At 32.8% G+C, this 16186-nt stretch overlaps 1 protein-coding gene across 11 annotated transcripts in view; it reads left to right on the top strand.

The window, feature by feature from the left end:
* Positions 1-16186, top strand: part of LOC145243643 (phosphatidylinositol 3,4,5-trisphosphate 5-phosphatase 2A-like) — a 399304-nt gene that overhangs the window by 275753 nt on the left and 107365 nt on the right. For all 11 annotated transcript variants that reach the window (XM_080106681.1, XM_080106678.1, XM_080106675.1 and 8 more), the window contains 4 exons: positions 2748-2886; positions 6318-6417; positions 8618-8715; positions 11225-11306. In XM_080106681.1, coding sequence (XP_079962807.1) covers positions 2748-2886; positions 6318-6417; positions 8618-8715; positions 11225-11306 — 419 coding nt within the window. The remainder of the gene's footprint in view (positions 1-2747; positions 2887-6317; positions 6418-8617; positions 8716-11224; positions 11307-16186) is intronic.

Raw genomic sequence — 16186 nt, 5'->3', positions numbered from 1 at the left:
TGAGATTCTATCGTATCTTTTCTAGTCAAATGTGCTTTTTTTTTTTTTTTTTTTTTACAAGGTGGTCACCATTTACCAAGGCCCGGAAGCCACTCGGGGATAAGGGTTATTGCATGTACAGTACGTTAGTGTTGAGATTTGATAAAGTGTCTTACTTAAGGGGGTGGTTCATCAGGAATTTGTTTATGTTGGACTTGCAGACATCCAAGTTGTAGTCAGGTGGAAAACAGGCAAACGGAACAGGCGTGCACTTCTAAGAAAGAAGCTTTGTTCATGGAATCTACGTTTTGGTTTTGGCACAGATAAAGAGTGGGGAAAATTTTTGACAATTATGAACTCGTCTCGGGAAGTGGTCAGCCCTATGCCAGTTTCACTTACGAAGAATATGTCTGGTTTTGTCTCCTGTAATTGGGTTTCAACTTCTGGAAGGTTGGAACGTAAACCCCTGATGTTGGAGAAGGGGACATAGTAGTATGGTCTACGTTGGAGGATGGGGTTCTAGGTTTATTCGTGATTTTTTTCTGGAGATATTTCATGTTGAGGATTTGGGATTTGTGGAACAGGTCAACAGACTTGGTTATAGCAGGACAGAGAGGGAAAGCAGGAGAGAAAAAGGCAGGAAATTTTTTTTTTTTGTAGCACATGATAAGGTAAAGCCGTAACAATTACCCACTAGGTTGACATCGAGAGGCCCCACCAGAAACTTCTGCATGGTCCAGAATCCATTCACCAGATGGCAATAAAGTATCCCCGGTACTTTGCACCTGCGGATAGGACAGCCTCCTTAGTGGTTAATCCAAGGTTCGGGTCCCTGACTATCAGGCGGATAACGTCAGCCCAGATGAAACGTTTACCTCCAGCACCCTTACTAGTGACATGGCTACAAGAATAGACATAGAAACAGAAGATTCCCCGACATCTCAGGCTACTGTTCACAAAGTACTACAGTCTTGGAAAGCAGCTTTTTCTTCACCCTTTGTCAGAAAAATCACTCATTTAAAATGAGGATTGAGGGACAAATAAGGAGAAGTGAGAGTAACGAGTAACATGTTTTTCTACATATATATATATTTTTAATATGTATATTTTTTTAATATGTATATTGTTACAATTCTTAACTTCGTTGGTTCTTAATGTATTTAAAATATTCACACATTTCACCACCCACTCAACTTGGTCACTTCAGTTCAACTTCAAGCAAATTTTTTTTTACATTGCCTGTATAAAACACTTATCTTCTCTTCACTCCATAAAGTTAAATCTACTTTTAACATTTTTTATTTCTACTTCAAAATTAAGTTAGATTCTGTTGATATCAGCCAAGGCTCACTTTTGCTTGTAGCATAATTTTATAAATTTTATTTTTAAGCAAAAGTAAAGATTATTCTATGTCTACAGTTTGTAATAATTTCATTTCTTCTGTTAAATAATTTTTTTTTTTTTTTTTTTAATTGAATATACTTTCAAGATTAGCAGGTTTTATTTTAAACTGAGGTTGTATTTAAATTTTCATCTTTAAGATGGCTATATTTATTTGTTTGTTTATTTGTTTGTTTGTTTGTTTGTTTATTTATTTATTTATTTGTTTATTTATTTATTTATTTATTTATTTGTTTATTCATTTATTTGTGAACTGTTATCCTCATCTTCATAGTTGTTGTTTCATGATGTTTCGGAAAACTATTTCTCTGGCCTGAAATAATTGGCCGAAACGTCATGAAACAACAACCATTAAGATAAGGATAACAGTCTGCAAGTAAATAAATAAATAAATAAATTACTCATCTCAAAGGATTCCAATAATAAAATAATATTTAAGATGGCTGTCATTGAAACGATATTATCTAAACCAAATTAGTTATAGTTTTATAGCAATTTGGTTCAATTAATAATTAAAAGGTCTTTGGCCTTCACGCTGGGATCAAAGTGTAGTATCTATTCTGATGCTACACTTAAGTTAATTTGTCTAGAGTTCCCCCTTTTTTGGAGGAGCTGGTTTTCCTCCACATTAAGAAACGACCTCGTGTCCAATTTGCTTTCGTGGGAAATCAAATAAATGCCATCTGTTCTAATGCCACACCTAAGTTAATTTGTCATTGGTCAATGGAGAGGAAACCCTCTATACTGAGACAATTACTATTTTTGGATACTGCCAGAGTGCCCCTTTTTGCCCTTCTTTTGGGGAGCTGGTTTTTCCCCCCACATTAAAAACGACCTTGTGTCACATTTTGCTTTTGTGGGGAAACAAATAAATACCAATAATTAAAAGTCCAAACAATGTTGTGATAATATAACCTACTTATTTGATTTGATCATGAAATTATTAATTGAACCAAAATGTTATAAAACTATAACTAATTTGATTCAGATAATATTGCTTCAATGCCAATTACCAGAAACACTGCTAAGTCGACTTTTTAAACACTCTAACAAGGTAATTCCAAGTTCAACAAAATAACTGTAACCCGAAGTAGGTCAAAGGTTAAAACGGCCAAAAAACGTTTTGAGAATAATATCCAAAATGAGAACAGTTATCCAAATAACGCATTATTAATTCTCACCTCAAAAATTTAGAAATATAATATTGAGTTGCTTTCATTTTGCTTTGGAAAGATTTGAACCCATATCTGCCATCCTCCTAGTGATGGTCCAAATAGTAGGGTTAGGATATTATAAGGCAACAATCTTTGAATGCAGTGTGGGTCTCATCTCTAGTATGTTCTTGATTGTGTGTCTCTTTATTGCAGGCGTAATCAGAATTATCGTGATATCATCAAAGGATTGTTTCTCGGACAGAAACATCTCAACGTGTTTGATGTTACGAATCAATTCCACCATGTTTTTTGGTTTGGAGATCTCAATTACAGAGTAGAAGAAAATATTCAAGTAAGCGTTATTATTTACTGATCGCAGTTTGTTGCATGTTTATCTGTATAAATGCATTGCATGATTTTGATTCCAGAAAATACAAGGGTCATTCCAAAAGTAAGGCCTCCTTTTTTTTTTCATTTTTTTGACTCAAAAACTAGAATGTTGAAGACGGGAGTGGTACTATTAAAACGAGGGACCTTTTGTGTTTCTGAATTTATGGCATGGTTTTTATGGTTTCTAAAATTGTGCTACCACATGCTACCCTGCCCGACCACCCCAAACATTGTGTGCCATGGCTTTGTTCTCCATCTTTCATCGTTCTAAGTCTGGCTGCATTGTCGTTTTGTTCATACTGGTAACTGTTGATGGGGAGCGCCTTTATCCACAAGTATATAATAACAAAATAAATAAACAGAACTGCACGGCTGTGGAACTCTCTGCCGCTTGCCTGTTTCCCCCTCCCGAATTCAACTTGGATGTCTTCAAGTCCAACACAAACAAATTCCTGATGAACCGCCCCCTTAAGTAATGACACCTATCAAATCCCCAATACTAACTATTACTACGATACTATCCCACTGATTAGTGTACACACAATAACCCTTATCCCCGAGCAGCTCCTGGGCCTTGATAAGTGGTGACCCCCATGTAAAAAAAAAAAAAAAAAAATGTCCTCACATAGCTACCAGTATTCTCAATGAACTTTTGCCAGCACTTTTTGATGCTTGGGTCATAAAAGTCCAGAGTGCACTTTAAAACACCTCTGTCACCACTCTTAAATCAAGGAGTCCATCTTCTAAATTTGCTGACATCAACTGCATTGGCTTCATAAACATTCAATAGTCACCACCATTATTAATGTACTTTTATCAGGAATTCAATGACGAATCTCTGCTTCTAATGTCCATGAGAGGAGTTGGTTGGTTGTTTTTGTTTTACGGCATATCAACTTTTTTCAGGTTATTTAATGCCGAATCTAGTTATTTTGAGGAACGATTTTTAATTGAGTATATATATTTTTTTTAAGTCAGATTCTATTTAACCCATAGTTGGGACCCTAACAGGTACTACCACTCCGGGTCAGAGTGGACCTGGGAGCAATGGCAATTAAAGGGTGGCTCCACACTCCCCAAGGCCTGCAAGGTGGGGCCTCACCATCGGATATAGTTTTAGGTCATATCCAGGACCGTATGAGAGGAGTTGCTTTCCTAGAGTTACACACTGTCAATATCTACTTCAGTTCATGAATGCATGAGTTCAGTCATCATAAAAATGCAATTTACAATCCCTTCTGATTCATTTGTATGGAATAAAAAAAAAATAGGCATAACTTTTGAAACGTCACTCGTATCCAAAAAAACAAAAATTTGCGGAATATTTAGTAATTGATATTTGTTAAAATTTTTTAAAACATCAGAAATATCTGAAGTTTCACATGCCATTTTTACCCCTCTCGCTCTTGCATGGAACTAAATATATCCCACATTTTCCACATGATGCTGCTGATTGTGTTCATCCATGATTTTCCTTTCTGGTATACTTACGTTTCTCTGAGAGTTAACGTAAAACCAAAGTGATGGGGTGTGGTTGCACATAGCATAATGATCGGTTAATCAGTTTAGGAATAAATCCTATATGCATAAGTATATAAACATTATACACATCTGAATCACAGTACTTTTTATCTATTATTGCGATAAAGTTCAATTTGAAAGCAGGTTTTTGTTCATTTGTGTGTTCATTATTCATCGATGGCATAGTTTTTATGGTTTCTAAAATTGAGCTACCACATGCTACCCTGCCCGACAACCCCAAACATTGTGTGCCATGGCTTTGTTCTCCATCTTTCATCGTTCTAAGTCTGGCTGCATTGTCGTTTTGCTCGTATTGGTAGCTGTTGATGGGCAGCGCCTTTATCCACAAGTATATAATAACAAAATAAATAAATAAAACAAAATCCAAGAAGAAAAAAGAAAATGCAGACTCTGATACTTAACATTTACAGTTGGACTATGGGTGTGTGTGACCCCATCAACACTCTACACACTCATCCATATGCACATTCTGTCAAGGCCATGTTACTTTCCATCAGTTCATCTCCTTTGGGAACCTCTGAGCGATCAATTCCCCTCAGTTGTATCCGAAATCCAACTGCCCATTTCAGAGTTCAGGCCTCAACTAACGAAGCATCCAACTGACTCCCACTCTCACCTGATCAAGTATCGCTCCTATTGTTCACCTGACTCACAGTAATCTTCCCTTCAAAATACCTATATGTATATATATATATATATATCTATATATATTTGGGCAACGCATCCGCGGCCAGGTCGGAATCCGCATTGGTTAGGACGAGTCCTTCTGTCCCTTTCGTATTGAAACTGTCTCAGAATGAGGATAGTGAAGACTTTGGCAGCGACATCTATAAGGCTGATGCCTCTGTAGTTACTACATGTCCGTTTGTCACCTTTCTTAAAGGGGTCTTTATCCACGAGGCTATCTCCCCACGTCCTCTACCCGGCTGGAAAAAACGTGTCGGTGGCCAGCTAAGAACGTGGCTCGGGACTATCAAAGCCGACGCTGAGCTTATTTCGGGCCCGCTCATCTATGGCCTGTCTCGTTGGAGACGTGACTGGCTGTTGCTCACTCGGGATCTTGCCTCCGATCGCCGGGCTTGGGCCGCAGTGGTACGAGATGTGCATCTTCATGAAGCCGACTCAACTCCTCCAGGGTGAATGTCGTTTCAAGTACAAGTACAAGTAATCTATATATATTTGATCCTTAGACCATTGTTCTCTATCGGTCAGTCATTCGGTCACCTGATCACACCCTGAACTTAAATCTACCCTTACCATTTTTTGACTATGTTAAGAACAAATTTCTATACATTTATTTGTTTTCCTACTTCCTTCCTCATACACAGTAAATCACATATTAACAAGATGCGAAGACTTGAAAACAAACCCGACTGAATCTATATAATGAAAAAACTGTAAAAGACATATTCACTCATGTAGACCCAAATACTCTTCTCAAATATCTGAAGATAACAGGGTTACTCAACAAAATTAAAAAAAAAAAAAAAATACCTTATCTAACTATATAAACATAGACACTGAACACCAGATACATAAAACCTATAACTATTAATGGATATAAAAGACTCTGGCACTAAATGACCACATACGTTGATATGCCATAAAATCAATCAATCAATCTACTTCCTTCCTTAATGGCTGCAGGTCATAAAATCAGAAGTTTCACAAAGGGTTTCCATGCCGTTTTTACCCTCTTTGACAGCAGCTAAGTGGTTAACGACACAGATTGAAAACTTGGGTATTTCAAGTTTACTAAATCTGATGATGTGATTGTGTTTGAGTGATTTATTTTTTGTACGTTCTTTATTATAAATGATGATCTGATTTTTGTTTGTGTTTTCATTCCAGTGTGTCCTCAACAAATTACGCGATGGAGATATTGATAGTTTACTTGAATTAGATCAGTTAAAGATGGCTCAGGACTGCAAGGATGCCTTTGTTGGATTCCGTATGTGATGATTATCATTTCATTCTTTTTTTATTCAGTTTTTAATTACTTTTCTTTGATCTTTTTACTAATATATATACATATATATATACACACACACACATGCACACACACATCAAGTTATAGGTACTCAAGAGAAAACGCTTGAATTTAACAAGGTTATTAAGAGTGCCCAATAAAAGAAGAGCAAGCTATATTTTTATTGATATAGACAAATTTACAAGGTTGCAACACTGGATATGCTAATGGTTCGGACGGATGATTTGTTAAATCCACAAATGCTCGTCAGGCAACTTAAAAAAAAAGTTTGTCTTCCAAAGAAGAAAGCCAGTTCTCAAATACACACACACACACACACACACACACACACACACACACACACACACACACACACATACACACACAAGCTGTATATACCCGGTGTTGCCCAATCAAAACATATTGCTGGGCAGAGGGATTCATCTATTTTGGTCTATAGAAATCAAACATGATGTAACTTTCATAGCTTAAAGGGAAATAACTCTCATAGCTTAAATAAATAAATAAACTTCTGGTTTTAAACGTAACTGTTGTCAGTTATTAACGATTGAAATAAATGAAATTAAAAATAAACTAAAATGATTCTATTGCGCCAACCAATAACATTGAGTTAATTATTAAAATAGGATTCCTTAACATAATATGCAAATGAGGTTACTCATTGAATGTAGATTTCTTTTGAATAAATATGTGGAAATCAGTATGAAAATTTATTTGTGAAATAGTATCACTTTATTATAAAAGATATATTTATATACATACATGCATATCAGGATAAAATACACAATCTATATCTATAAAAGTGAACGTGTGTGTGTGTGTGTGTGTGTGTACGTGTACATTTCCCTACGCAATAACTCTGTCAATTTTAAGTCTACAGACTCGAAATTTGATATACAGGGTACTGAAATTTGGGAAAATCTTTGGGATTGGTTTTCGGCCAGAAATTCAGTTCAACAATTTGACCTTTGAGAACTCTACTAAACTCCTCAGACAATTTTGGGTCTGAACACTTGAAATTTTAGATATAGGTTCCTTGGACATGGATCTAACTTAATAACATAATTTGAGCCCAAAACAATAAATGTTAAGGTGTTATAATAGGGGTCAAAGTTTTTTAAAAATTGACCTCTGCGGTCTCTACCAAATTACTCAGACATTTTCTGGTCTAAGCATTTGAAATTTGGCATAAGGGTATTCAGAGATAGAGCAAGCTTTTTAATCGGTTTAGGTCGAAAATTTTTAGTTACCAATATATAAATGTATGTATGCATAAATATCTGCCTAAAACTTTTGACAGAGGCGACGGATTTTACCAAGATTAGTATCATTTTAAGGGCCGACCTTTCAGACGACAAATATCGAAAAATTGGCTAAAAACATTAATATCTTCACCTTCAACTGGGAACTTTTCTAAGTCATCCTCTCCTTTCGATTGTCTAGCCTTAATTTTAAAAATGTCACTTCCGGTTTGGTGGTGGTCGTAACAGCATAGATGTCAGGTTTTTTTCCCCGTTCTTTTCCTCATTCGCGGTACGGGTTCGAGCCTGCCTTCCTACTACCACTTTTTTTTTTGTTTTTGCTCAACATACACATTCAAACACCCGGGCAACACCGGGCTCAAATGCTAGTATATCTATAAAAGTGAAATTGCCTGTCTGTGTGCGTGTCTGTGTGTGTACATTTCCCTACCAAACTACTCTGTCAATTTTTAGTCTACAGACTCGAGATTTGACATAAGGTGTATTGAGATTTGAGAAAATCTTTTTAATCGGTTTTCGGACAGAAATTTGGCTGTCAAAGGATCAAAGTTGAAAGAGTTGACCTTTGAAAATTCTACCAAACTCCTCCGCCAATTTTTGGTCTAAACACTTGAAATGTTAGATGTAAGTTCCTTGAACATCGATCAAACTTTTTAGCTTGATTTGAGCCCAAAATAATAAATGTTAAGGGGTCAAAATTGGGGTCAAAGTTTAAAAAAAAATTGGACCTCTCAGCCAATTTTTGATCTGAACATTTGAAATTTTATATAAAGTGTATTCAGATATAGGGCAAACTTTTTAATCGGTTTTTGACCGAAAATCTGGATATACATAATACTTTATTATTTACTCTTTTAGTACAACTGTTTTATTGATTTTTGTTCTTTTTTTTTCCACAGGTGAAGAACCCATTACATTCCTACCAAGCTACAGAATGGAGAGAGGAGCGAAAGGAAAATTGGTATACAACTGGCGAAAAGTAAAAAAGACCACTGGAGTAAGTTTAAAACATTTATGCAGTACATTTCTTTTATTAGTGCATGGAATTACAGATCATGTGATCACGAGACGATCAAGCATCGCTTAATTTAACGAAATAGTCTTTGATAAGAAAAGTGCGAATCACAACTCCACTTCCTCTTTTCTGCGTTTTTGGGCTGACTTCTAAGAGATCAACATGTTTGCTATGACTTGTCTATAAAGCATAATCATGTTGATACACAGATTCTCATTAGATCACTAAAGTTAAGTAATGTTGAGTCTGGTCAGTACCAGATGGGTGATCATTTAGGAATAGCAGACATTGTAAATAGGAGGACGTTGACACCTTCCTGCAAGAACTGCAAAAACCTAATGCTGTCATCTCTCCTGAGATACACATGTGACTGGGGTCCGCTTGTGAATATAATATTCGTTTGAGTCTTCCCCCTTTGGTAAAAAAAGCTGATTCAACCTGCCTAGGGTTAATGACACATAGGATGTCCTTTGATGTTTACAGATGTGGTATAAAGCCAGGAGGTGGAGGAGAATAAATCAGTGCAGTCCTGTTGACATTTCCCAATGAGTGAGATGGTAAGGCCTGGGAAGGTGGATATTCTAAAGCTGAACAGAATGAGCACCACAGCTCAACATAAAGAATGGGTGAAAATTCTGGGTTCTCGTCTAGAATTTCCTACTATATTTAAAAAAAAACAACAAAAATAAACAAAAATCTGTATGATGTATGTACCCATGACAAAACAAAAAATAGCATATTCCAAAAATTAATCAAGTGGTTTTATTTATTTATTCTAAAAAAAAGTTGTTTTTTTTTTTTACAGTGAAGTCACCACTTATCAAGGCCTGAAAGCCATTTGAGAATAAGGGTTAATGAATGTATGGTGGTAGTGTAGTAATAATTAATGGTGTAGATTGGATAGAATTTGGATTATTTAAGAGGACTACTCAACATTGGACCTGAAGGCTACCATATTGTAGTTGGTCAGGAAGCAGGCCAATGGAACAGTGTTCCACAAGCGGGCATTTCTAAGAAAGAAACTTTGTTCATAGAATCTGCATTTAGATTTAAGCACAAAGAGAGAGAGAGAGAGTGGAGGAAATTGTTGATAGTGTTGTTGCTAGTCAAGTGTTTTTTGTGAAAGTTTGGCAAAGGAGAGACGATAGATTGGAGCTCAGACGAGCACTTGCCATGAAAATAACAATAGAGCAGAGACAGTCTCATTATGTCTCTTCTGTGTGAAAGGAGTTGCAGGGAAGAAAAAAGGGCATCACTTACTAGGTTTCAAAGCCAGTTTTGTACTCTATCCAAGGTAAGATAGGCTGCCGAGCAGCTCCTGCCCAGATGTGACAACAGTACTCCATCCTAGGACATACTTGGTTCTTATACATAGAGGATTGAATCAGCAGTGAGATATCTACTGGAGTGGTAGAATGATCCAACCATTTTTCTAGCAATCTTGGCAACAGATTTGATGCATACCTTCCATTTCAGATCAGGAGTGAAGGTCAGTCTCAAAAGTTTGTCAAGACATTGTGCTTCCCCAAGACGAGAGCCATCCATCAATTTGGGCCAGATAGGTGTCAGAGCAATTATGATGAAAAGAGAGAAGCTTGGTTTTAGATGCATTAAAATTAACCAGCCACCTCTTTCCCGATTGCACCATGTGCTCAAGATGAAAAGAGAGAGAATCAGAAAGATTTTGATCATTTACAGCCTTTGAAGTGTTACCATAGATTGTGGTGCCGTTTACGTAAATGTCTATGAATAATTTAAGAATGTGATTTCGGAGATCATTGATGAAGATCAGGAAGAGATTTGGGCCTAAGATGGAACCTTAACGGACACTAATGTTGATACTATGAGCTTCTGATTTCTGCCCATCAATCACTACGCTTATAAATCTATCAGAAAGAAAGGATTTAATAAGTGAGAGGACAGGAATAATATGTTGCTATTTTTCTCGTACAGCTCTATTAAAGGCGTAATCATTTGGAATGAGGAAATCAATACTGCACAGTTTTTTAAGGCTTGTTCAATATTACAATGTCTAGCTTAATGGCCTTGTCTATTATGTATCTGCTTGCCTGTATAACTTTGTCATAGAACACTGCAACCTTTGTATTTGTATGGTATCGGTAGTGCTTCATATTCCCAGATGAAAAGAATGATTTTAAACGGCATTAAGGTTTGAATTATTGTTTCTCAAGATTGTTTTCTAAATGACAGTCAAGACAGCCACTCCTTGGATACTCATAAAAATTTAATTTTTATTTTTAAAAATAAAACTACTTGATCAATTTACATGCATTTAGGAACATATTTGTTTTATCATGAGTATACATACATCATGGAGACTTTTAAATTTTTGTTTTTAATATAGGGGAATTCTGGACAAGAACCAAATTCTGAACATATCTTGAAATAGAATTTGTGATTTTGTACTATTTATTTTAATTTCTGAAAAATTTTTATTGCATTTTTTTTTTTATTATCTATTTCATTCTAGGATCGAATCAATGTGCCTTCCTGGTGTGATAGAGTTATGTATAGATCTTACCCCGGAACTTTTATTGAGAATATAGCATATGGTAAGTTTGAGTTTTCTTTATTCCATGGATTATCAAAAATTAGGCTTTTAGTTTTTGTTTCAAAAGGAAATAACTAACTCGCCTTTCAAACCAAAGCCACACCTCCAGTGTTTTAAAAAAAAAAAATCTTTTTTTTTTTGGAATTCAAAATGGCATCTGCCCTCCTTGGTTGAATAGCAGATGTGCAAAGTGATATTTTTACCTGACTAAACTGGTCGCTGACACTGATAATAATGAAACTAAGATATAAACTCAATCAACACAATTCTTTAGTTAAGAGTTCCAAGAATCTACCTTGCCTGAAGAGACACACCAACACAACTGACCACCATCCCTCAGAAAAACTAACTGCTTTCTTGAATAACCAACTCCAACTGCCTCTATCAGTTCAGAAAGCCAGCTCTGTCTTCTCTTCCCATCTTCTGGAATGTTTTCACCGCCTAACCAGTAGTCTTAGATTCTGGCCTTTGTCAATGATCATCATCCAATCACTCAAAAACTGACTACTCGAACTATCCACTGCAAATGACGGCGAGACAGTGTACACTCAGGAGGAAAAGGATTACCTGGAATCCATCAAGCATCGTGACTTTTTTCAAATAGGTTGCTATCAGGTAGCATCATTTAAAGAGACAATTTATTTCAAACTAAAAATACATTTAGGACACCAACCAGAGATATTTTCAATTTTCTGTGTCCCCTTCCTTTTTTTCTTGCGATGTTTTCCATTCACATGCATCACTAAAACATTCAGCAAAGTGCATGTTTTCATGTTTATTGATTTTTGGTGGGTAAAAAAATTGAATGTAGAGATTGTGTTGGGTAAGACTTAGCTGTTAACAATTCTTTCTTTAATGTTACATTTTTTTGTGTGGAAAAAAAAGTAATAAAAATATTTGCATTTCATTTGAACTGAATAAATATCTTTTACATTCTATGAACAATATATGTTACGTATATTTAAATTATTGGATCCAGACAAGAAGAATAAGGACGTCAATCAATTGAGAAAAACGGATTCCTCTGTTTAAAGAGGCACTTAATTTATTTCAAACTAAAAAAACATTTAGGAAGCCAGACACTAACCAGAGATATTTTCAATTTTCTGTGCCCCCTTCCTTTTTTCCTTTGGCTGGACATCTATTACTTGCGACATCTTCTGTTTACCTGCATCACTAAAAAATGCAGCGAATCGCATTTTTACATGTCTATCAAGTTTTCAAGCAGGTGCTGAAACAGATTGTGTGGGTCAAAATTGAGCTGTTAACTTTTCTTTCTTTAATGTTACGTTTTTTTGTAAAAATATTTGCATTTCGTTTGAACTGAAATTAATTCAAATGAACTGATAAAATATCTTTTACATTCTATGAACTATATATGTTACGTATATTTAAATTATTGGATTGAGAAAAACAAAAGAACAGATTTCGATTGAAATCTGTTTGACCTTGATCTTTGCTCACACATATGACCTCTGCAAACAAATATAAATTAAGACGTGTTCAGACTTTCACAACCAAGATATATAGAGTGCATTTTTTTTTCATGTATATATTTACAAAACTTTTTTATATAGAGTGCATTTTTTTTTTCATATACATATTTACAAAACATTTTTATATAGAGTGCATTTTTTTTCATATACATATTTACAAAACATTTTTATATAGAGTGCATTTTTTTTTTCATATACATATTTACAAAACATTTTTATATAGAGTGCATTTTTTTTTTCATATACATATTTACAAAACTTTTTTATATAGAGTGCATTTTTTTTCATATATATATTTACAAAACATTTTTATATAGAGTGCATTTTTTTTCATATACATATTTACAAAACATTTTTATATAGAGTGCATTTTTTTTTCATATACATATTTACAAAACATTTTTATATAGAGTGCATTTTTTTTTTCATATACATATTTACAAAACTTTTTTATATAGAGTGCATTTTTTTTCATATATATATTTACAAAACATTTTTATATAGAGTGCATTTTTTTTTTCATATATATATTTACAAAACATTTTTATATAGAGTGCATTTTTTTTTCATATATATATTTACAAAACATTTTTATATAGAGTGCATTTTTTTTTCATATACATATTTACAAAACATTTTTATATAGAGTGCATTTTTTTTTTCATATACATATTTACAAAACTTTTTTATATAGAGTGCATTTTTTTTCATATATATATTTACAAAACATTTTTATATAGAGTGCATTTTTTTTCATATACATATTTACAAAACATTTTTATATAGAGTGCATTTTTTTTCATATACATATTTACAAAACATTTTTATATAGAGTGCATTTTTTTTTTCATATACATATTTACAAAACATTTTTATATAGAGTGCATTTTTTTTTCATATACATATTTACAAAACATTTTTATATAGAGTGCATTTTTTTTTCATATACATATTTACAAAACATTTTTATATAGAGTGCATTTTTTTTTTCATATACATATTTACAAAACATTTTTATATAGAGTGCATTTTTTTTCATATATATATTTACAAAACATTTTTATATAGAGTGCATTTTTTTTTCATATACATATTTACAAAACATTTTTATATAGAGTGCATTTTTTTTTCATATACATATTTACAAAACTTTTTTATATAGAGTGCATTTTTTTTTCATATACATATTTACAAAACATTTTTATATAGAGTGCATTTTTTTTTATATATATATTTACAAAACATTTTTATATAGAGTGCATTTTTTTTCATATACATATTTACAAAACATTTTTATATAGAGTGCATTTTTTTTTCATATATATATTTACAAAACATTTTTATATAGAGTGCATTTTTTTTTCATATATATATTTACAAAACTTTTCTATATAGAGTGCTTTTTTTTTCATATACATATTTACAAAACTTTTTTATATAGAGTGCATTTTTTTTTCATATATATATTTACAAAACTTTTCTATATAGAGTGCTTTTTTTTTTCATATACATATTTACAAAACTTTTTTATATAGAGTGCTTTTTTTTTCATATATATATTTACAAAACTTTTCTATATAGAGTGCTTTTTTTTTCATATATATATTTACAAAACTTTTTTATATAGAGTGCTTTTTTTCATATATATATTTACAAAACTTTTTTATATAGAGTGCTTTTTTTTTCATATATATATTTACAAAACTTTTTTTATATAGAGTACATTTTTTTTCATATATATATTTACAAAACCTTTTTATATAGAGTGCATTTTTTTTCCATATATATATATTTACAAAACTTTTTAATAAAACTAAACCAAATACAAAGTAAGTTTTTAATGTAAGGTACAAAACCTATTTTAACAAAATATATTTAAATCAATGGATACTTTTTTTTTTTTTTTTTTCAAATAAAAATATCAATTAGAGTGCCTCAATTCGGGGATTTCTTGGTACTTGTACAATTTAATCAAGACATTAAAAAGTGAAAATATCGAGGAGAAAAAAAAAGGGTATATTGTACGTATTCGTCATGGAACTAAGTTTTCTGAAAAAAAATTTCACTTAATTTCATCAAGTAGTTTTTATTTTACAGCGAAAAAACAATTTGTCATGATACTGAGCAAAAGGTTCGATTTTTAGGAAGAAATGCTAGTAATAAAGATGGGGAGGGAGTGTCGGCGCTTTAACTGGAGTTATCTCCCTTTGGCGTGTTCAACAAATTTCATAATGGTTGACTTCAACATGCTCTCATAAAAATGTGTTTTTCTGCTGTAAAATAAAAACTACTTGATCAAATTAAATGAAATTTTTTTCTGAATATCTTCAGTCCAAAACGGATGCGTACAATATAATTTTTTTTTATATATTTTCATTTTTGAATGTCTTGATTAAACTGTACAAGTACAGATTTCTTTGTATTAAAATGGGACACCATGGATTGGAATAGCATGTTTTTTCTTATTTATTAAAAAATAAGATGCCAGCTATTAAAAAAAGTTTGATTTAAATAGTTTTATTAAAAACGTTTTGGGTCAAAATGCGATAGAGTACCAACTAAAGACTTACTTTTTAAAAATTGATTTTTAAGGGTATTCGAATCTATTTTTAAGGGTATTCGAATCTATTTTTAAGGGTATTTGAATCTATTTTTAGGGTATTCGAATCTATTTTTAAGGGTATTCGAATCTATTTTTAAGGGTATTCGAATCTATTTTTAAGGGTATTCGAATCTATTTTTAAGGGTATTCGAATCTATTTTTAAGGGTATTCGAATCTATTTTTAAGGGTATTCGAATCTATTTTTAAGGGTATTCGAATCTATTTTTAAGGGTATTCGAATCTATTTTTAAGGGTATTCAAATCTATTTTTAAGGGTATTCAAATCTATTTTGGATGAATATCACACTTCAAATTGTTGCAGACGGGTAGTTTTTATGATATTAAGGCCTTTATTATCCAATGTATTTGCTATTGTTTTCACTGGTTGCTATTTTTGTTGTCGCATGGGCATTCAATTTTTTGCAAAAATTTAAGAATACCAGGCTCTATATGTATGAGAACGTCGATATATCCCTGCAAAAACCTAATGCCGTCATCTTCTTTAATCGGGATGTACATGAGACTGGCTGCTGCTTGTAAACTTTATATTCCCATGAAACTTCGTCCTATCTATCAATTTCAAACTTATCTTTCTTTTTTTTTTTTTTTTTTACATTGAAGGGATATCTTTTAGCTCCTTACATCAATTGGCTTCATACCTTGTCTGAAGCGATTTCCATAAAAAAATGACATCTAATGACTATAGATCAAATTTAAATGTAGATCTAAAAGAACTAATGTTATAAATCATTTAAAATACTTGGAAGTAACCAAAATTTGAG

This window comes from Euprymna scolopes, chromosome 22, assembly GCF_053919585.1.
Source record: "Euprymna scolopes isolate OS-2025 chromosome 22, ASM5391958v1, whole genome shotgun sequence".
Classification (NCBI taxonomy): Eukaryota; Metazoa; Mollusca; class Cephalopoda; order Sepiida; family Sepiolidae; genus Euprymna; species Euprymna scolopes.
This window is presented reverse-complemented; position numbering and strand designations above follow the sequence as displayed.